Source organism: Ylistrum balloti, unplaced genomic scaffold, assembly GCF_031769215.1.
Source record: "Ylistrum balloti isolate Yb309-2 unplaced genomic scaffold, AGI_CSIRO_Ybal_v1 Utg371070, whole genome shotgun sequence".
Lineage (NCBI taxonomy): Eukaryota > Metazoa > Mollusca > Bivalvia > Pectinida > Pectinidae > Ylistrum > Ylistrum balloti.
The window spans coordinates 146,142-169,203 of NW_026782591.1; the positions used below are offsets into that span (position 1 = coordinate 146,142).

A 23,062-nucleotide genomic window follows, 5' to 3' on the forward strand; every position below is an offset into this window, starting at 1 on the left:
CTATGGATAAAAGGATAGTTCTACCGCGATTAGTTCATTGCATACCGTTAAAACTGTTTTACTAAAGTCACAATCAAGATTTAAAACATTAATTACACATTTCAGGGTTTATGGTTTACCGTTAAATTGTTTTACAAAAGTCAAAGTCAATATTAAGAGCTTTCATTTCACAGTTTATATTTTTTAAAGATCTGAGAACATTTTAACAAGAGAATCCAAAGGCATCTTAATGTCCATTTTCGAATTACGTGTATAAGATCATAACACAATATGTTCTCTTCATTTATTTGATCTTAATTATATGTTTTATTTGATAGGCGTATTCAATAATATTATTGTAAAAATCAGTAAATTAAGGGAACTTCAAAATTAACCACACAGTTCTAGCGGTTTGAATGCATCTGAAACAGCCAACTATCGGACATCATTTAATTATTTTTTTCAAATCAGTCACAAAATGGATGAGTAGTAATTAGCCAAGTGAAACGGAGCAATGAGATTTTAAAAGAAACTTAGAAAAAAATAGCAATAACAAGAAAATTGTCAAAATCCAAGATGGCCGCCTGTCAGCCATTTTGTTTTCCAATCTGGCAACGCCAAAATAGATACACATAATGACAAAGGCAATCATAATAAAAGTTGATAATGATTTATCAAGAACTTGTGTAAGAATTTACAAACTATAACTGCCATTAACGGAATCCTACATATGAAAGTGGAGAATGATTACACATAAAAACTGTCATAATTCAAGAAGGACGCCACATGACCAAGTGGTTCTCAAATCAGTATCAAAATGTACTATGCACAAGAAGTGACCAATACGAACCTTATGAAAATTGATGATCTAACAAACACTTTTCAATAAATCGATAACAATTGTCATTTCTTAATTGCACAATGCACTAAAACGCACCAAGGTGAATCTACAACATGAATAACGAGAATCGTCAAGTCAGTATAATTCACTTCTCAGGAATAAGAAAAAACAGAAGTACAACTGCTAGAATCCAATATGACTTCCCTGTCGTCCAATGTGTTTCCCGATCAGTACTGAAATAGACAACGTACAACTAACGTCCAGAGGAGACCTATGATTGATTTCGTTCTTTTAAAAAGATTATCCAGTACTTCCCAATAAAAATGGAACACTTCTTCAGAACAAATAGTTTATTTGATTTGAGAGAGAGGTGTTTATAAAACAATGCAATGCTTATAAGAATTAGTCTTACATATTAAACACACTCATATATGTAGGTTATGTAAAACACTCTCATGGCCCGGATTGAAGCAGAGGGGAATATTCGATGCTCTTTTTATAAATCAATAACCCCAATTTTATAAGGTTTCAGAGTGTGTATAAAACTGGATTTTTGTTATTATGGCCATTAACCGATGTCATACTTTACTTAAAATCCCGAAAACGGGGCATTGCAGGTAAACCACATTCAAAATATTTATAGTTATCAGCAGCGGTCATCATTTGTTAAAGTAGTGTTTAAATGTTTCAAACCTAAAATTCTCTTGGACAGGCTTGAAATGCTTTTCGTATTTTAGGTGTCCGAATCCCCGAAACCGCTCTAAACTACTTGATGTTTTCTTTGTTGGAGCTGATGATAAGAGCCGATTACATTATCAAACTGAAATAGGAGTCGCGTGTAAAACGGGGCCACGTCTAAATAGGAACTTCTATATTAAAAGACATGTAGGGCGAATCATGTTTGGAAAACCAGAAAGAAAATACCGACATGTCAAAAGAAACTTAATTTAAATTCATAGTCGATAAAACATAGGCAAAATATGAACAAGGGGAAAACATTACGTGAGACCCTCATAAAACGCACAAGAACAGTACCATGTATTGGGGTGTCGTCTGCTTCGTCGACAAAACAAACACCTCACTTGTAAATACCTTGTAAGATTCGTTCAAAAATGAAAACAGTGTCTGCAATTCAATTAGCACTGTTGCCTGTAAAATATCTTACCTTTTCTCTCCGTTAGAAGTCTATAGATGAACGTTTTACGTTGTCAGAAGTGGTCTTGTATTCTACTTTAAACTTTGCAAATTAAAAATTTTAAATATGGCTGTTTGTTTTATGCAGACGACACTATTTGCTACGGAAACTTTACATTTTCACTTTCACGCATGCTCATAGGTATTCAAAGTTTCTGCCGACAAATGATTGGTTGCTTGCTCATTAATCAATATCCGCCATTATGATTGACATTACACATCCATCTCTGGGCGTGGTTTAAACCTTGCAATGAAATTGAGTGAGTGGTATGTACATCACATCAGCGTGTTCCGACATAAATCTTGTTAATATTTTGGTTAGCATTTCAATCTAAAGCATAAAATATGCATCGGTCGGATTATTTAAGAAATAATTTAACGGAAAATGCCAAATTACAAATTCTGAGGACAATAACTCTTGTTTCAAGTAGTCACAAACTATTTATTAGATGAAAATTATTCAAATACGATACTTGCAAATAACAATATACATTCAATCAGCTGTCCATAACATTTTTATAACATCCCGAAAATGCCAAATGAAATAACACATTCTTTCACAAAACTAGCCAAGGGCACTTTTTTTTTTTACCAACACGCGACATCGATTCGACAACCCGAACAAGACAAGTTATCAAGATTTCCCTGGCCGTCTCCTCTCGCATTCAGAACACTTGAACTCAGAGGGACCAAGTATGAAATGTGAAATCAGGGACATATATATTAACGTGATATATACGTCCCTGGTGAAATTAAAATAATTCCCTGAAAATAATTGGGCATAAACAGGAACACCCAATCACAAAAATATTGTTTGGAGGGCCGTGTTTAAAAAATTCGGATCCTATACGTTAAGCAGTTTTTATATAAACTTAATTCATCTTTCAACAATTGCGAAATACCCTTGATGGCCCGCATGGAAGCGTGCGAGAGGATTTCACTGTGGAACGAAACCGGAGAACCCGGGAAAAACTATTTGGTCGGACGGTGGACCGTTACTATTTCGCCCGTCGGACGTCTTGGTGCAAGGCGAGATTGTTACCGCTGCGCAGCCCGACCACCCAAAGTAAATTAGTGCCCTGCTTTGACCGAATATAAACACAAATTATGGCATTTTATCGGAGTAGTTGACTATGTGATTATACCAGCGTTATTCCCTGAGCATGTCAACAAAATGAAAATTCAATCATTTCCTAAAACGACGGCATCGTGGAATGGAATGACAGAACCCTAAACACGGTAAAGCAAAGAACATTCACAACTCGTCCATTAGGATCAAAGAAAAATGGCGCATTATAGTTGAAGGGCCTTGTTCCACTTAAATGTAGTCAATATTGACCGAATGTAACCAGCATTAGAAAGGCTAAATCCCAGTTGTAATCGGATCAGATTTTGGTTCCCTGTAAGTTCAGGGTTAATGTTGCCTTAATAAGTTCAGGGTAATTGTCGCCTGTTTATGTTCAGGGACAGTGTTGTCTGTATGTTCAGGTTTAGTGATGTCTGTTTACATTCAGGGTCAGTGTTGTCTGTTTATGTTCAGGGACAGTGTTGTCTGTATGTTCAGGTTTAGTGATGTCTGTTTACATTCAGGGTCAGTGTTGTCTGTTTATGTTCAGGGACAGTGTTGTCTGTATGTTCAGGTTTAGTGATGTCTGTTTACATTCAGGGTCAGTGTTGTCTGTTTATGTTCAGGGACAGTGTTGTCTGTATGTTCAGGTTTAGTGATGTCTGTTTACATTCAGGGTCAGTGTTGTATGTTTATGTTTAGGGTCTGTGTTATCTGTATGTTCAGGTTTAGTGATGTCTGTTTATATTCAGGGTCAGTGTTGTCTGTTTATGTTCAGGGACAGTGTTGTCTGTATGTTCAGGTTTAGTGATGTCTGTTTACATTCAGGGTCAGTGTTGTATGTTTATGTTTAGGGTCTGTGTTATCTGTATGTTCAGGTTTAGTGATGTCTGTTTATATTCAGGGTCAGTGTTGTCTGTTTATGTTCAGGGACAGTGTTGTCTGTATGTTCAGGTTTAGTGATGTCTGTTTACATTCAGGGTCAGTGTTTTATGTTTATGTTCAGGGACAGTGTTGCCTGTATGTTCAGGTTTAGTGATGTCTGTTTACATTCAGGGTCAGTGTTGTATGTTTGTTTAGGGTCTGTGTTATCTGTATGTTCAGGTTTAGTGATGTCTGTTTATGTTCAGGGTCAGTGTTTTATGTTTATGTTCAGGGACAGTGTTGCCTGTATGTTCAGGTTTAGTGATGTCTGTTTATGTTCAGGGTCAGTGTTTTATGTTTATGTTCAGGGACAGTGTTGCCTGTATGTTCAGGTTTAGTGATGCCTGTTTATGTTCAGGGTCAGTGTTGTCTGTTTATGGTCAGATTTAGTGTTTCCTGTTTATATTCAGGGAGTGTTGCCTGTTTAAGTTCAGGGCTAGTGTTTCCTGTTATGTTCAAGGTTAGTGTTGCCTGTTTCAGCTTTGAGTTCCTGATAGTTGTTTAAGTAAATGATTAGTATCATTCAAATTTTCTCTCTTGAATTGAGTCATCTCTCAGAATCTTCAAATTTCTCTTTTGACTCCTCTGTATTTTTCTTATTGTGAGTATTAAATCAAGAAACCAATGTTGACATGGCTCCATATGACATTTGTATTAGTCCAATTTTTTTTATAAATATCAATAGTGACATTGACCTTGGACCTCAGAAAATGCAGTCTTGTTTATACCATTAGGTTTAGTGATCCTTGTATGTAAGTCCTAAGCTTGTTTCTCATACCAATTTGTAATTGATGCATGTGTACTACTGTTGAATATTGAATGATCAAAAAGTTTTTAAATAAAGTATGGCACATTATAAAACAGACAGAGGTGACACTATAGAGATGGCTGCCTCCACAAAACATTGGGGCATAAAAGACAAGCAATATTTGAACGGGATCATTAACTTTTTAATAACAAGAAATTCTATTGTCTCATACTGCCAGCAGCATCTGACAATAACAAAAATTGCAACGTTTAACCTTAAGGTGTCCAGCTGGTTTAGTTTCAATGAAACAATTTGTGACATCCTCTTTCTGTGAGGCACGTCATCTCTACACCTGTGTAATATGACTTGATCAGTCAAACCACCAAGTTCAACCATTCATCAAACATGATAAAATCCTGGTTTACAAGGCTGATATGGTTCTTTTGAAGATTAAGAAATACACCTCCATCAAAGCCTGTCCATATGCCTCAGATGGTTCCTTTTTTCTCATCAAAGGTTCACAAGGCAATTACAAAATGATTCCCAGCTTACTTGCCTATTTACCATCCTGAAGTTTGGTGAATATAGACCCTTCATTTTGACAGGAAACATTACACTTGTGAAGAGATATGATTTTGAAGAGAAACCTTCTATTTTGAAGTTGCATTTTGCAATGATGATTATTACCAATGGTAATTCTGTTGAAGACACAAAAATCAGAGTGTAAGGTTTTTCAGCAGAGCTGTTCCATCATGTGACGAGTTCCTGAGCACCGTATGAATCTCAATCTTAGAAGAGTTCCAATCCAATATGTACAAAGTTTTCCCTCCTTGTATCATCAACATCCTCCCCACGTCAGTCTAGCCACGTGGTCAGTCTTCCTCTTTGTGGGTTTGACAAAGCCAAGGAATTGGAGTTCAGACACAGCTCTTATGAATCGAGCCCTGGGTTGTGTTAAGGTTTGGTCAACAATTTTTAATGTATATTACTCAAAATCTGTACACTCAGAAGGAAAGTGTATTTTTTTCCTTAACACAAATATTCCCAGAGGCATACTGTGTGCATAGACATACTGTGTGCATAAATAGATATAGTTAATATTTTCTAAAAATAACAGATCAAAGTCTCAAAAAGCTTGATGACAACAGAACCACATAGTAAATGGGCAATAATTAAAAAATGTAGAGAACCTCAAACTCCAATGTCGGAGAATAGGTTCTATACAAATGATATAACTTGGATCATCCTACTATTTGATAACAGTTACACACCCATTTAAAGCTAGCTGATCTCTCTTCAATCTACTTTATTCGTTGGGAACATTGTTACAATCATTTTACTTCCTCTATCAATAACTGTCACATTAACAAAATGTGTCTTTGACGCAAATTTCGGAGACGATATTTTAAAAATTTTTATTCTATTAATTGTTCAGAGTTTATTCTTTCATTCTAAAATGCTGTTGAGTTATCATTATCTACATTTTTTTTATCAAGTGTTTCATACACAATGAGCAATAAACATTTAATTCCAATTATCAAACTTCAGAAAGGTTAAAAAATATAGAATTCTTCACATTACCCCTTAAGTTCCTTGAAATATGACACTGTGCTGCCTTAAGGTAGGGAATTACAAAATTTCTTACTATAGTCATGTCAATGATATCTTTTAAGCATTTCCTCCGACAATATACTGCTTTATGTTAATGTTAAAGACATCATTCGGAAGCTATATATCTGAACACAAGGACAAAGTGAATATTACAGAGCACTTATACAGCTTGGTCCTAATAAGGTAAAAAAAAAAGGGATACTGTAAAACTGGGTCTGGATTCTTGATCTCATCTTCATTTTCTTCATCATTTGAAGTCTTCACCGTGATGAAGGCCTGACAAATAGAAATACATAAAATTTAATCATCAAAAAGACAAAATCATTAACTCATATTGGTTGGATGGGTGATGCAGTGGCAACGTGCTTGCTTTTCACTCAGCTGTGCGGGGTTTATTCCCAGACATGATAAGGTAAGGGGTAACCTGCCTGAGTTTTCCCCGGGCACTCCAGTTTCTTCTTTTGCAAAATAAATAAAGTTAATATTTCAACTGTAACAGACAATAAATGAGGGTATGAATAAGTGTTAATACTAATCAATAAACATCTATTAAAATTTATGTTAAATTTTGTCATCAACATTTCCCCCTTAAAACCTGTAATTGTGACAGATTGCATAATATCTCCGAATACTGTACAGAATTTAGTTTCAACAAGTAATTTATCAGTTAATATCAGAAATAATCATTCAGACAATCTCAATATGTGTCAGTTGAATGATTGATTTCTAAACACTATGAATATTAAGAGTGCTTCATTACCAAATATGAATATCAAGAGTGATTCATTACCAAATATGGAAATCAAAAGTGAAAGGAAAACTTTCCCTTTTTCTGACCTTATTATTATCTCCTAAAATCAAATCATCTACTGGGAAAATGTTTAGAAAACTTTTCATAGATTTCTAATGACTCGAGATTTGCCTTCCACATTTATCACCAAATACACTTCAAACATGGCAACTACTACCCCTAATTATCTGGCTGAAAAGAAATAACAAGATAAATGACTGCTATTTACTTTCATCTTATTGGTCTCAACTAAAATTAAACATTGACAACGATTTGTTTTCTTTACCTGGAGCCAGTCGTAAAGGTTGATGAGCTGACTACATTCTAAGTGAAGTTTGTATGCTATGCACACGTCAGGAATGTCAGGGCTGATAGTCCCTGAGTTATCGTTATCCTTCTGAAAAAACATGTTAAAAATCAGAATTAAATTTCAAAAGCAAAATTATCTCGACTGTGTTAAAAGATATCTAAATCCTCTTCAGAAGAGTTTCATACTGAAATTGAGCCAAGGGCAATAACCAGATTTTGGTATATAGAGCTCTGCTATAGCAACTGGTAGTAACTAGGTAGAGGTAAAAAGTCATGCAATGGCAGATCCAATGAATGAAAGACTGAAAGTGAAAGTGCAAAGTTTTATCTGGCTCTGGTATAGGTAATACCAAAAGGGTTTTAAAGTACAATAATCAAATATGCAAAAATTGTTCATTAATTCTGATTTTCTGTAATGATTATGTAACTCAACTTTAGTTAGGGCCAAATTTAACAAGTCAATTTGTCAAATTACAGTCCCCCACAGAATGTGAATATTTTCAAAATAAAGTCTAATTTTGATAGACAATACAATGTCTAGCCAAGGTAAACCAATATCCTAAGTATGGAGTTCCAGTGACAACAAGTGTAAGAGATAAGAGTCTGGACGAGCTTATCCTTTGATGTAGGTCAAAGATCAAAATGTAGGTCAAAGTGACTTACTTTGGATACATGACACACCACTTTACTAAGGTGTATCCATATCTATTGCATGAAGTACCAGTGCCACATTGTTTAGTAGAAAGAGCCAGGACAATTATTTTCTTTAATGTAGGTAAAAGATGCCAGGGTTATCTACTTTTGATACCTAACCTCCTGCTTTACAAAAATCAACCCATAACCCTAGCATCAACTTCCAGTGACAAGTCGTATAGGAAATAGAGACTGGACAAGACAGCAGAAGGAAAAATGGAGGGAAGAATGGATAGACACAATGTAAAACTATAGTCCAATCCAGTTCTTCATCAGAGTTTTTATAAAAGAAAGAAATTTTGTATAAAGATTCACCTTATATGAAAATTAACAGAAAGAATCATCAGTTGAAATAAAATACTGCTTCAAAAACACAACTATGTGATATGGATAATGATTATTAGTCTTTTTATAAAGTGATCTGTCGAATACTGACCAAACAGATATCCATACAACGGAAAAAGAATGGACTATGCTAATCCACAGGTGATGGGCTCAGAAAAACCAACATTGAAACCGATTTATCATTACCTGGTTGTGAAGATAGGTGTGGGAGCTCCCGAGAGCCAGTTGCACAGCTGACCGAGGTGAAGCAGCTAAGTGACTCCTCACTTTGCTGGCTAAGTCATAGTACATCAGTTCATGGAGCGGCAGAGTCTTCGGGCTCACGACATACTTTCTACAATTGATTTAACAACAATTTAACATCTCATGTTGGGAGACATGGTCTCACAAAAATTAATCGAGAAGATGTTTTTTAATGTTGTATATTGTTACTGGAAAAGAGTTTAAAAAACCCAATTCAAAACTATAAAGAATGACTGGAATGGACACTTGTAGACTTGATAAATTTAGTATGAATTGGAAACAAAAGACAAATTATAGACCCAATTAAACTCATAGGAGACATTGTCTCTTTCTTTTTTCCATATTTTGTTTCAAATCATTTTCCTTTTAATTTACCTGAACAAGGCATCAAAATAATCCACACATTCTGATCTCAACTTTTCATACGGTGATAATTTCTTTTTCTTCTTTTCCATCTCTTGTAGCCTCTGAGAGTACAGCAGAAGAAATATTTGTTTGAATTCTGACTTCAATCTTTAATTTCTATTTAATAACCTTGGTTATTCTGGGTGAACATAACAATATCATACACTTAAATACATCATTAAAATCTCTTTTGCTTTAATATCTTTTTGCAAATTAAAGGGATGTTCTGCACAAGTAAGGATTTCTTAAGATGCTTTTGCACAAAGCTGTACAAACTTATTTACCTATGTTCCTATAGAAATCATACAGCTCAAATCGCTATTTAAATAAACATATGATATTTAATTTGTGGAAATCCTTTATAGATCTAGAGAAGGGAGGTAATCCAATATGGCGGACGCAGAACTCGGGAATGATAACCCCAAGAATGGCATGTTCCTGCGTATAATGCACACATCCTTTTTGACATGACAGTTTTAGCTTGAAAAAGTGTGCACTATACGTGAAAATTTACGGTAGTTAGATCAGTTTACAAACATTCACATAGCCATGATTGTATCATGTCAGGTTTGCATCGTTATAAGCTGAACAGAATGAAATATTTGTGTAAATTGTAAAATCAAAACAGAAAATATGCCTAACGAAGAAACAAAAATTACAACCCCAGCGAAAAATTTTAGTGAACTGCATGACACACTTGTGTATTTACTCAATACTCTGCATAAAATCTGTGATCCATTGATCCTTCGGTTCCAGATTTCCTGATGTGCTATACTTCGAATGTTAAACCTATATAAGCTGGGACCTTTCCCACCAATTTCATTTGTCCTAACTGACCACAGGAGTGATCATTTGATGCTAACAATAGCTTTAAAAGTCATTAGACTGAGATTTTAAAAGGTACACAACTGCCAGAAATTTCGCAACTTGGCTGAAATATCCCTTTAAACATAAATTTTGTTGGGAGTTTTTCACCCATTAATATTGTTACCTTTGTTGTAATCAAAGTGTTTATTGGTATTATAACAGGGTTTTCCATAATTTTGTTAGTAGTAGGCTGTGTAGTGAAAGTAGGAGGCTGGCCTGCCGTGTACGTGTAGTCGTGTATAGAACATTATTATGGAACTGGATTGGTGTAGGCAGCCAAATGATCAAAGTAGCCGGTCAAATTGGTCGGCGGCCGGCTTTAATGGAAAACCCTGTGTAACATGACATTCTAAATTCTACTACTAAAACCATAATGAAATTCAACCAATCTCTTAGTAAATATTGACCGAACTTATTCTAAAATTTGACCAAATAACCAATAACAAAATTTTACCTCAGTTTAATCACCACTTTTTTTTTTAAAAATACTAATTGCTCTTGTCAGTAAAAATGGAAGCCATAGGAAGTCCTACATATGAGGACAATGGAGTATCTTGAGACATGGTTGTGTGACCTAGGAAGGTAAATGTCAGATTTATACCTTTTTCAAACTGTGAAGATCTGTTTTCTTGATCACAGAACTGTTCTCTGGGGCTTCCTCCTCACCATCGTCATCTTCTACTTGCTCTGTAAACAAACGAACAACATTAACCAAGGTCACAAACATACCGTATCGATGGTAGTAGATATTAAACAATAACATAATTCTGATTTATCAGTTTAGTCACTGATTTGTTCTTTACTGCCAACTATAACTAAAAAGTCATGATTTTCTAAAGCAATCATGAACTGTCCTTCAAAATAAACTTTTAAAGAGTCACTAAGGTTTACTACAGACCTGGGAAGTGACATATTCAAACACTCACTGAATCCAATTTACCATAAACTATATCAAAAGAATGTTTCTGAAAAACTCCATATTTTAAGTTTTCAGTAATATTTTACCAATTTTAACTTATTGCTTTACAGTAGTAGTGGATATACGACTTTCAGTTTGTGTTTCTTTGACCAAATTGTGATAATTGATAATTTTTAATCTTTACCATGAAGTGTGTCAAATCTGTCCAGCAAAGAGGTTATAGATGTATGGACATCCTTGAGACTGGAGGGAAGTTCATCCCCAAGACAACTCACACAACTCCTCAACAAACCTGTCAGTTCATCTTTTGACATGAATCTGAAAATTCAATTTTACATTTCATTTTTTTCTGTCGATAAATATTTCCTTGGCAAGTCTCATTTAAAACTATGCTATGTGTAAAGTATTTTTTCACAGACAGGAATTTGTTGAAGTGATGTCACAGGTTACCATGAACTCTTGAATCATATGAGGCTACCGTCAAAGTTAACCTTTGTGTAACATTTAATTAAAACTTCTTCAGAAAGTCGCTAGTGTGAACTAGGGGAACATAACTATAAAATTTGAGAATAATCCATTCAGGGATATAAATTATAGCAGAAATAGCAACAACAAATTTTGTCAAAATCCAAGATGGCTGTCATCACTATTTGGTTTTCTTTTTTAGGATCAGACTCAAAATTGGATGTGCACAACTAGGGACCATGGGATATCTACATATGAACTTTAAGAAATATTCTGATGTTTCTTATAAAAAACAATAAAAATGCTGATGGACTGATGTATGGACAGTGACGGCACAATGACATAGGGTTATTTAAACAGCCCACTGCCTGATGAAGGTGTGCTAGTAAAATGACGAGGCACAGGCTTTCATATATACTAAGGGTATGGATTTCTTTTCTTGGTTTTTAAAGTTCAGCAATTTATGATATGAAATGTAATCATTTTTCCACAATGGTTTTTATTTACTCACTTCAATAATTCTAATGAAGTTTTGTAATCTTCATTCTCTTCAATGTTCCATCCAAGGGCAGTAGCATACACTTCTCGAAGCTGAAAGTCAGAACCAACACAATATAAATCATCAATTAAGATGGATCTTAGTGCCAACAATGTATTTAACTTTATTTGCTCTGTAAAAAGTTGGATCTTTTCCCTTTTTTTCTCTTCTTTTCTCTGTTCTTACTCTTCACAATAAAAAAGTTTGCAATGTCATCTTTAGAATTAGCTATAACATTCTTAGACTGTCAAATCAAAGATGAAAGACTCTTGGCCATTTGTTTTTTCTGATCAGTTACAAAATCAAAGGGTACAACTATTGAGTGAGGTAACCTAGGTATGAAATGACCTTGCTGGAAGACCTTTCTCATGTCCCCTGGTCAGTGAATGAAACATTCTGGGATGTAAACAATGCATTGAATGCATGGATAACATTATTTTTCAGTGGAGTAGATAAACATATGCCTATGCTTCAAAGGCGAGTAAAACAGTCAAAACAACCAGAATGGTTGGATGATGATATTTTAGAGATTATCCAGTAGAGAGACAAATTGAAACATGACAGTGAACTTGACAGACATAGATTAAAGTGTAACTATGTTGATAAGTTGATTTGGGAGGCTAAAGCCATGTATTGTAAATATGTTATTGAAAACAATTTGGATAGCCTTAGTAAACTTTGGAAATATATTTATGATCTCACACCTAAAAAATCATCTCCCACACCTATAATAATTCAGCTTAAAAATATCTGATAAAAATGAAATAGCAAATCCATTCAACAGTTATTTTACTACAGTTGCAGGTAAACGAACATCATGTTTAAGAAATACAAATTGTACATATGAAAAATTGAAGAATTTTTGTAAATACTAACTAGTTGGGGATTGTACTTTTTCCATTCCACTATCTCTGTTGATTTTATTGGCAAATCTTTGCGATATTTAGATACAAAGAAAGCTATAGGTTTGGATGGTATCGGTGCACAGCTACTAAAAATCTCACATGCTCATACAGTACCTTCATTACCATCTATAATGAATCTTTGTATTCAAAATGGTTGCTTTCCTATAAAATGGAAAACTGTCAAGGTACATGTAATTCCCTTGTATAAATCTGGAAACACCTCTTAGGTTTGCAATTACAGACCTATTTCTGTATTATCCATTTTATTCTAAATATTAGAGCATTAGAGTGACATGTCCATGGCTCTTTCTACCACAATTTGAATACATATGACCTCCTTGTATCTTTACAATAAGGTTTTCGTAAAAAGCAATGTTGTGAATCAGCCCTGTTGAAAATTAAGACATGGACAAACAATATTGATAAAGGTCTTGTAAATGGTGTTACTTTCTTAGATTATAAGAAAGTTCTTGATTTAGCAAACCATGTTGTGTTACTTGAGAAACAGGAATTATATAAATGTGATTCAAATACCATTACATAGTTTGATCCATATCGCAATGACAGGTCACGAAAAGTAATTATTGCAGGGAATATATCCACTAACATGAGAATTATCCATGGGATAGCTCAAGGATCAATTTTGAACCCCATGATGTTTTTACTTTTCATCAACGATTTCCCATTTAACCTTAAATCTGAAACAGATACTGACAGCTTCACTTTTACTAAATCTGGATCATCTGTACCAGTTCTATGGAGTAAACTACAGAAAGACCTTGAAAATGTAGATGTGTGGTGTCATGATAACAAAATGATTTTTAATGTAAATAAAACTAATGTATGTTTATTGCTTCCAAAAAGAAAACTTGGAGAATCATTGACAGTCGAAATCCACCTGTCGGACATTTTGTATCCAGATTCAACTCAACATGGGATGAGCACAATTTGTGATCAGGAGAACCTAGATGGGGAAAGTTTGAGAAATATCCTTCCAGTCATTCTTAATGAAATAGCATGAACAAAACTTGTTAATAATCAGAGGATGGATGGACCAAGGAGGTTCGGCTTTTTTAATAGCCAAACATTTCATAATGATGAGCTGAGAAAGCATCATTCATACATTCCACTTTTGTTGATAAACAATTTTGGCAAAAGACATACTATATTTTCATATACCAGACCTACCTGTTTTCCAAGGGGCTGTTTAGGAAGTTTAGACACAAGGGTATGGAGGCACCGCAACATGGGGTAGAATTCCTCACGATAGGTATGTATTCTTGTCAACAGCTTTAACACCTCACTCTGTAAAATAATTACCAGGTACTTTATATATTTAAGTCCTCACAACAGACATGTATTCTCGTCAACAACTTTAACACCTCATTCTGTAAAATGTACAATGTATATCATATACATGGTTCATACAGATCAACTGCCATGTTATATATATTATATATGTACTAGTGCCACAATAATAGGTTAGAAGTTGATAAAAACATCAGACCTCTGAGGAAAAGCAGATATCGTCTGAACCAATCAAAGCATTTTGATCAATTAGTTTAGTCTAGGACAGGATACTTTACCTCTGCAGTGACAATGGGATCAATATAAGTAAGGACAATTATCTACTTTATATCATCTATTTAGGTGTGTGGCTGAAAAGTAATAGTGCTGTTGCTCAGTTCAGAACTGGTGATAATTTGTGAAACAATTCTCAGCATTGTCAAACATTTTGATAAAGATGATTTTATTGACAATAATAAGGGACTATCGCATTAGGTACATCCACATATGACTTAATTTCTATGTTAGGTATACAAGCATATACAGTGACATCACATCACTTCAATTAAACACATATATCATCACCTCAATTAAACACAAATGACATCACCTCAATTAAACACATATGTCATCACCTCAATTAAACACAAATGACATCACCTCAATTAAACACATATGTCATCACCTCAATTAAACACATATGTCATCACCTCAATTAAACACAAATGACATCACCTCAATTAAACACATATGTCATCACCTCAATTAAACACAAATGACATCACCTCAATTAAACACAAATGACATCACCTCAATTAAACACAAATGACATCACCTCAATTAAACACAAATGACATCACCTCAATTAAACACATGTCATCACCTCAATTAAACACAAATGACATCACCTCAATTAAACACAAAAGACATCACCTCCATTAAACACAAATGACATCACCTCAATTTAACACATACGTCATCACCTCAATTAAACACAAATGACATCACCTCAATTAAACACATGTCATCACCTCAATTAAACACAAATGGCATCACCTCAATTAAACACATATGTCATCACCTCAATTAAACACATATGTCATCACCTCATTTAAACACAAATGACATCACCTCAATTAAAGTCATATTTATGATACACTTGTTTCATTCCTTTTTTTCCTTTTATTTCTCCACAACGAAGGCAGAGTGTTGCTCTAAACAAGGGGAGGTAAATTCTGTAATAATTTCCCATATTTCAGATGACCTTACTCATCCAAAACTGGGTCTGTTGACCAAATATCCCCCTTACAGAAAGTTGATCATATTTGATTTTATTATAAGTAGGTAATCAAACAGATATCCATGTATTCACTTTGGAAATCATCATTTTATATAACAGAAAATAATTCTGTGTTGATTGAATGCTACATTAATCTCTAGATATGCTGTGTTAATTCATACAGCCGATAGATTTAATTGATAACTATATTGTCTAAAGGTCTACTGTCAAATCAAAGGTTTACCTTGTCAAAATAAAATCAAAATATTCATCCAAAATCATGAAAGTTTTGGCATCTTTACCTTTTATCCAAAGAGCCACATCAAAAGTATGAAAAAATAGTGGTTTATTTAATTTATTTGGAAAAATGATATCACAAATAAGCTTAAAATTGTTGCTTCTGTGAATTCCCACCTTGAGTATTACATCATCTGTCAACAATTCGGCTTGCCTTGGCAGTGAGCAACTTTCAACATGTCTGAAAGCAAAACAAAGCAAACCATTGAGAAATCTGTGTGGAACATAAGACTTGTAGTTACTATCAGGGAGCTATGGAGACTATTGGACAAGATTTGTGGTTACTGCCAAGGAGCTGTGGAAACAATAGGACAAGACAAGTTGTTATTGTGGAGACAATAGGACAAGACTAGTGGTTACTGTGGAGACAATAGGACAAGACTAGTGGTTACTGTGGAGACAATAGGACAAGACTAGTGGTTACTGTGGAGCAATGGGACAAGACTAGTTGTTATTGTGGAGACAATAGGACAAGACTAGTTGTTATTGTGGAGACAATAGGACAAGACTAGTTGTTATTGTGGAGACAATAGGACAAGACTAGTGGTTACTGTGGGGAGAATAGGACAAGACTAGTGGTTACTGTGGAGACAATAGGACAAGATCAGTTGTTAATGTGGAGACAATAGGACAAGACTATTTGTTATTGTGGAGACAATAGGACAAGACTAGTGGTTACTGTGGGGAGAATAGGACAAGACTAGTGGTTACCGTGGAGACAATAGGACAAGACTAGTTGTTATTGTGGAGACAATGGGACAAAACTAGTGGTTACTGTGGAGACAATGGGACAAGACTAGTGTTTACTGTGGAGACAATAGGACAAGACTAGTGGTTACTGTCAGGGAACTGTGCAGACAAGAGGACAACACTGGTGGTAACTGTTAAGGAGTTGTGGGGACAATGGGACAAGACTAATAGTTACTGTGGAGACAATAGGACAAGACTAGTTGTTATTGTGGAGACAATAGGACAAGACTAGTGGTTACTGTGGAGACAATAGGACAAGACTAGTTGTTATTGTGGAGACAATGGGACAAGACTAGTGGTTACTGTGGAGACAATGGGACAAGACTAGTGGTTACTGTGGGGCAATGGGACAAGACTAGTGTTTACTGTGGAGACAATAGGACAAGACTAATTGTTATTGTGGAGACAATAGGACAAGACTAGTGGTTACTGTGGGGAGAATAGGACAAGACTAGTGGTTACTGTGGAGACAATAGGACAAGACTAGTTGTTATTGTGGAGACAATGGGACAAGACAAGTGGTTACTGTGGAGCAATGGGACAAGACTAGTGGTTATTTGTGGGGAGTATAGGACAAGACTTGTGGTTACTGTTAAGGAGTTGTGGGGACAATGGGACAAGACTAATGGTTACTGTGTGGTCTACAGGACAAGATTGGTAATTGTCTGGGAGCTGTGCAATAGGAAGAGACTAGTAGTAACTATCACGGAGCCTGGAAAAATACCTTGGTTTTATTCCACTTACCTCATGAAAGAAGGAAGCTGACGAATGAGTTCCAGCTCATCGTTGTTCAGCTTTTTTATTTGGTTCTGGACTTCCTCCAGAGGGCAGCACAGGTGACTCATTGGGTTTGACATGAAGTGATCCATCATGGAGAACTAACGAGGCAGAGAATAAAACAGAGTTACTGATAGAAGAAATCATATATACACTTTGAATCATTATATAATGTAGAATCATATATATACTGTAGAATCTTATATATACTATAGAATTTTAGGTACACTGCAGAATCTTATCTCAATTTAATTATTGTCCATAAATTGATTAGAGGTTAGAGTTGAAAGGTATACTTTCAAACATTTGAGGTGAATTTGATAATGGGCTAAAATGAAAGAAAAGTTTACACCAGGTCAAAAATACCTCACGGCAAATCTCCTTGTTAAAAGTACTAACCAGATAATAAATAAGTTTGATAGTAAGTGCTTCAGTAAAACTAGGTAAAGATGTTTTGGTGCACAGAAACACTACACAACAAACCTTGAGATTTTATTTAGAAATAATTGCAAATACAACATGTACCTGTAGTCCTTTAATAAAATTAAGGACAGAAAAATCATGGTACAGAAAAATATCAAGCAGAAGTTTGAAAACTCTGGAGCCAAGCTGGAATGGACAGTTTTTGGTCATCAGAATCTGAAACATAATCAAAGAAAATATGAATCTTAAAACCAGAATTATGAGTAATATAGGTCAGGCTTGTCTAGGGATGCTAATCAAGTAATTCTTACTCAAACTGAAAAATACACTAAAATTTGTCCTGCACTTCTCCTCAAATCCTAAAATACAAAATTTCCCAATTCATTTTAATTTACTGCATGTAAGAACCATAGATATGTTGCCATGTTTAAATATTCTAAATACTGATGCACTGCATAACATTTTAGGAAAATCAGTATATTATTCCTATTCTCAAAATTCTCCCAAATGTGAATTTTTTATCCAAAGATATGCCTCTTCCTGAAAAATGAAATAAAAACTCTAGATGTGTTAGAGTACTTGTGCCACTAATTCAGCAGAGAACTGAGCAGTCATTAAGATCTCGTAGTAACTTCTCCAAATGTAATACAGGTGAGATGCTCACCTGGCTGATGAGTTGGCTGAGATATTCTGTAGATGGTGGGGCCTGAAACTTCTCCATACACAGCGTAGATGACACAGCGTTCGGCAGGAGGCGATGGACAGCTGACACTGATGTTGCAATGCCGAACACGAAAACAATTGGCAGTTGGCTTACATAGTTACTGTAACAAAGTAGACATTACAAAATTTAAGTACTACATACATAAAAAAAATGAGAAGCTTAAATGGAAATTCTCTTTCATTTCAGCTCTTCAGACATGTCAATCTACAATGTGCATGACATTAATCCTTATAGACACCTGACTAACACTGGTGTGTGACCCCCAAAATGACCCTTGTCTATAAATCAGCTTACTAGTCAACCACACCTTCATTTCTGTACACAATCAAAGATTTTATAATCACTAGAATGCATCAAAGAACAGAAAATTTAAATCGCTCAGACTTTGTTTCGTTCATACCTGCAGACAGTAATGAATTCCTGTAAAATTCGTGGTTGAAAACTTTCTAGATCCTCAAACACCATGATGACTGGGGGGAGGGGTTGACGATCCTTACTACCGCCGTCCAAAGATTTACGCTTCTTAGGACTGGAATGGTTTGGCTGGAATTAGTAATTCAATCACAAGCTTATAATCATTTTCAAAAGAAATCAAATTCTGCAGTAAAAAAGACAGCATTTAAAAAGTGTATTTGTCATAAATTTATACATAGTTAATTGTCATTCTTGTAACTTGTCAGTAGTTTTTAACAACAAAATTATGACCAGTCTTTTTTACTAGAGATATAGTAGGTTCTCAAAATTTTTGACGAGTTTTATTAGAAAATCATGAATAGTCTGATATTTGTGCCCAAAATATCTCTGATCTCAGCAAGAAAGAGAGCGTAATGATATATTGAGCACTTGTTTTTCTATAATTATCTTGCTTCTCTAGTGACAGTTATTTTTTTACATTCAGAAAATTTTCCTATCATTCAATATTAGGATTGAAATCATGGGTAAGACAAAAGGGAAGAGGGATGTGGGAATGGAGAGGGGGCAGTGGGTGGGGACAGTTTTTGGATTTTCCATTTTTCATGCTATAGTTATAAATGACAATATAATTAATACTTGTAATTTTCAATTTCACAAATTACCAATAATCAAAATTCTTTTCCAGTTTGGAAAAAAATTAATTGGTTTTTAATTTTCTGTTGGAATGTATGTGACTGTTATAATGTTTAGTTTAAGTTACCTCAGTAACTTGAGTCTGTTAATATATAGCTTAAAAGATATCGTAAACTGCTATAGCATGTTGATATAGATATATACTTACAGAATATTTATCATCGTACCAATCCGCTAATGTGGCCAGGCTTATGGGTAGATTTTTTTCACTCACATCGGGCGATTCCTCGTCATCAATAAACTTTGTGAAGATTATGATATTGGTTATAATATATAGACACTGATTTTCTACATTTCAAAACATTGAATCATTTTACACAAAAAAAAACAAGCAAATAATGGAACATTCCCTATATCTACCATGTTAAATTTCCAATTTTTCATTTGACAATTTCAAAAAGTATGTTTCATTTGTCCCATGACTCTGGGTAAATTAATCACTATATTGGTATTCAATCTTTATGCAAATGCCAATAAGTTTCAATGTATTTACTATAATATAAACATTATACAAGGAATCATCACAAAAACAGTTTTATTTGCTTTGCTAAAATTGTATCAGTTAAATTAATATTTATTGTTCATGTAATATTAAAATGCAGAGGAATGTTGGGCAAAAATAAAAATTTACCAATTGAGGGTTCTTCAGAATTTGTCCAAGAAGTTTGGAGAGTGTGTTTTTAACATTATTACAATCTTTTGACTGAAGGATGGCAACAAGGGGAGTAACTTTCTCTTGAAGCAGATTGACAAGTGTAGCAAACATCACCCCATGGTCTGGTGTATTTACACCTGAAAATATACAACATTCTCATCAATTTATTTTTCAGTAAGTGCAATATTTGTCATTTCAAAGTTCATAGACTACCTAGGGAAGGAGTCCTATACAATATACATCACTTTATACTGTCACCTTAGGTTGAGATTGTTGAGAGCATCTCAGGTATAGATCATATCCTGAGGCTTAGCTAGTCACCTGAGGCTGAGATCCTCACCTAAAGTTAAGATCATCGCCTCAAATATAGATTGTTATTTGAGGTTGACAACATCACCTCAAGAAGAAATTGTTATCTGAGGTCGAGATCATCACTGAGGTTGAAATCATCACCTGAGGTTGAGATCATCACTAAGGTTGAAATTGTCATCTGAGATCGAGATCATCACTTGTGGTCAAGATCGTCACCTGAGTTTGCTTACTCTTGGAAATTAAAAACAAAATTCCAGGGGTAAAAAGGAAGCCATGAATCCTTTTCTACCATTCCAAGCAAAGGAATGAATATAAGCTGAAAGCTTGATTTCCCTACCTTGACGAAATATATATATAATGTTTAATGTATTGAATAAAGATATTGCTTAAAGAAAGATAACCTCATTTCTGAGATACCTGTTACAAGAGCAGCTGTAGGGATCTCCTTGGTACGAGAATGCCCTGCTGGATTTGACAAAGTAAAACTGGACTGGCATGTCTTTGTGAATTTCAGAAGGTCATCAAATATCTTTGTATTTAAGTCAGACTGTAGAATCTGGTAAGAGAAAAAAAATTATGATCCTTAAGTTAACATTAAAATGTATTAACACAGGTACCACAGGTAATGAAAGGCAACTGATCAAAAAATTTTGATTCTGAAGTACAATGTTATGACAAATATAATAATAAACTTTATCTATTTTATAACAAGTGCCAAGTTTTTCCAACTTATATAAATCACTCTTGTTGGGTCGGATGGAAGCACACGAGGGGTCTTAGTGTGGGAGGGAACCGGAGTGGATTAATTGATCATGATATCTTCAGAAATAAGTAAGTAGAGCCACAGTGACAAGAGAAAAATAAGCATACTGTTACCAACATTTGAATTTTTTTTTTCCTTTTTAATTCCCCCTGTTTTTAATGACATGACTTTAAAATCAAACAATATCACATTAGGGGGTATAATAGGACTGCAGTAAGAAATATTTTTCAATTTCTGATGACTTAACCGGTTTATTTTTTTTTTTGGGGGGGGGGGGAGGGGGGGGAGGGGGGGTAGGTGGGGGTTGTAGTAGACATAGCCATGTTCATATGCGAAAATTGTCTCTTAGTGAAAACAATTGAGTACTGTCAATATATGTTTCACATCCCAGGTCTAGTAAAAGTTACATGTCATCTCTTCTTTAAACTTGTAGGTGTCAATCCACAATTACCTGTATTTCAGTATCAATACTTTCCCACAAACTCTGATAGATATCAAGTCTTCTCTTCCAAGTGTTCACAGTCTCACTTCTTTGGAAATATCTTTCTGAAGTGTAACATCATAAAACTTTTTTTTCAATTTTTCAGAAATGCACTACAATTTTAAGTCTTACGCATACATTGAAATAAAATTTAAATGTATCTACAGTCTTCCTTATATCTATACAATTATAATTAAATCTACTTGCAAATTACATTTTTCTTAAACAGTAGTTTTCAATACAAATATAATAAAATAATTGCTGATATGGTTAATGAATAAAATTTTTAAAAAATATAAAATGTTTTCATGAAAAGAATATAACTGATTTGAGTTACCATCATGTTTAGAGGATTACTGAAAAATACTAAAGTTACCAATGGACATTGAATCAGATCGATAACTTCTCATGGAGATGACTGGAAATGTTGTTTGCTTCATAAATCAAACAGAACATAAACAAGTTACCTGGGTTGACAGATTTCTTCTTTCCCTTATATGCAAAGACTCCCTAAAAAGAAGGAAAAACACTTTAGATTTTCATAGTCCACAAATCTTCCAACAGATTTTTTTCAATCATACTTGATGTAAAAAAATGAATACTGATAACTTAATGTTTGTCACAAAATTTGCAATCACATATGTTTTATGTTTGTACATCTGAGACCAGCATATCCAAGTCACTGTACTATAAACTACAATGGTGCAGTCATTAGTATGATCATACACATTTATTTAACGTATGTAAACAATCATCCAATACCATGTAAAGCATGTTTAATGGTGCAGTGTTTTAACACATATGATATATAATACAATTCAAAAAGTACTGGTCATGATTAGGACAGGGACATTTCCAGGCAGTTTAGGGAGGGTTCGGTTAGTAGAAGTAGACAAAGTTGACAAGTCACTGAATTAATATGCACTTTATGCTATACTTTATAATGATATGTGTAACATTTTACAATGGGTTACCTTCATATATCTTGTCAATATGTACACTCTCGGATATGTGGCCATATCATTTATTAATTGATGTCATGCCAATGAGGTGTATACATTTTGTGTACGAGTTATTTCCCTTCGGGTGTTTAAGGGGAAAAATATCCATAAACATTTCTAAAGGCCAACTAATGGATAGTGTCCCCTCAACTAAACCTAAGCAATTACAATTAAACCAATATCTTGCACAATTGTCCATTTTGTTGATTTTCTCTAAGACCTATTTATTATACTTCGGATGTTATAATTCTGACCAAAATTAATACAACTTCACCTAAGACATGTCATAGACACTTCTGCAATTGGCAATAAATGCTGGATTCATAATGTATTTTACCTTTGACACCGACGAGCCTGTCTCCAT

General features: G+C 34.4%; 1 protein-coding gene across 1 annotated transcript; it reads right to left on the reverse strand.

Moving 5' to 3' along the window:
• Positions 1–5,561: 5,561 nt before the first annotated feature.
• On the reverse strand, positions 5,562–23,062 carry LOC132560494 (origin recognition complex subunit 3-like). Its single transcript, XM_060225159.1, has 20 exons — positions 23,036–23,062; positions 22,165–22,207; positions 21,668–21,762; positions 20,871–21,009; positions 20,118–20,278; positions 19,635–19,727; positions 18,780–18,922; positions 18,320–18,479; positions 17,758–17,871; positions 17,200–17,333; positions 15,823–15,886; positions 14,031–14,147; positions 11,911–11,990; positions 11,119–11,252; positions 10,617–10,693; positions 9,119–9,210; positions 8,687–8,834; positions 7,440–7,550; positions 6,566–6,639; positions 5,562–5,696 (listed from the first exon to the last, which is right to left on the reverse strand). The coding sequence occupies exons 1-20, from the start codon at positions 23,060–23,062 to the stop codon at positions 5,591–5,593; spliced, it is 2,112 nt and encodes a 703-aa protein (XP_060081142.1). The 3' UTR covers positions 5,562–5,590.

Bases quoted from the DNA above. Each gene is read 5' to 3' on its own strand.
- LOC132560494 (XM_060225159.1), bottom strand. From the start codon at position 23,062: ATGGAGACAGGCTCGTCGGTGTCAAAG. The intron at 18,480-18,779 runs GTATGAACGAAA...ACTTTGTTACAG, and splicing joins GAATTCATTACTGTCTGCAG to TAACTATGTAAGCCAACTGC. The intron at 8,835-9,118 runs GTAAATTAAAAG...AATCAATTGTAG, and splicing joins TATTTTGATGCCTTGTTCAG to AAAGTATGTCGTGAGCCCGA.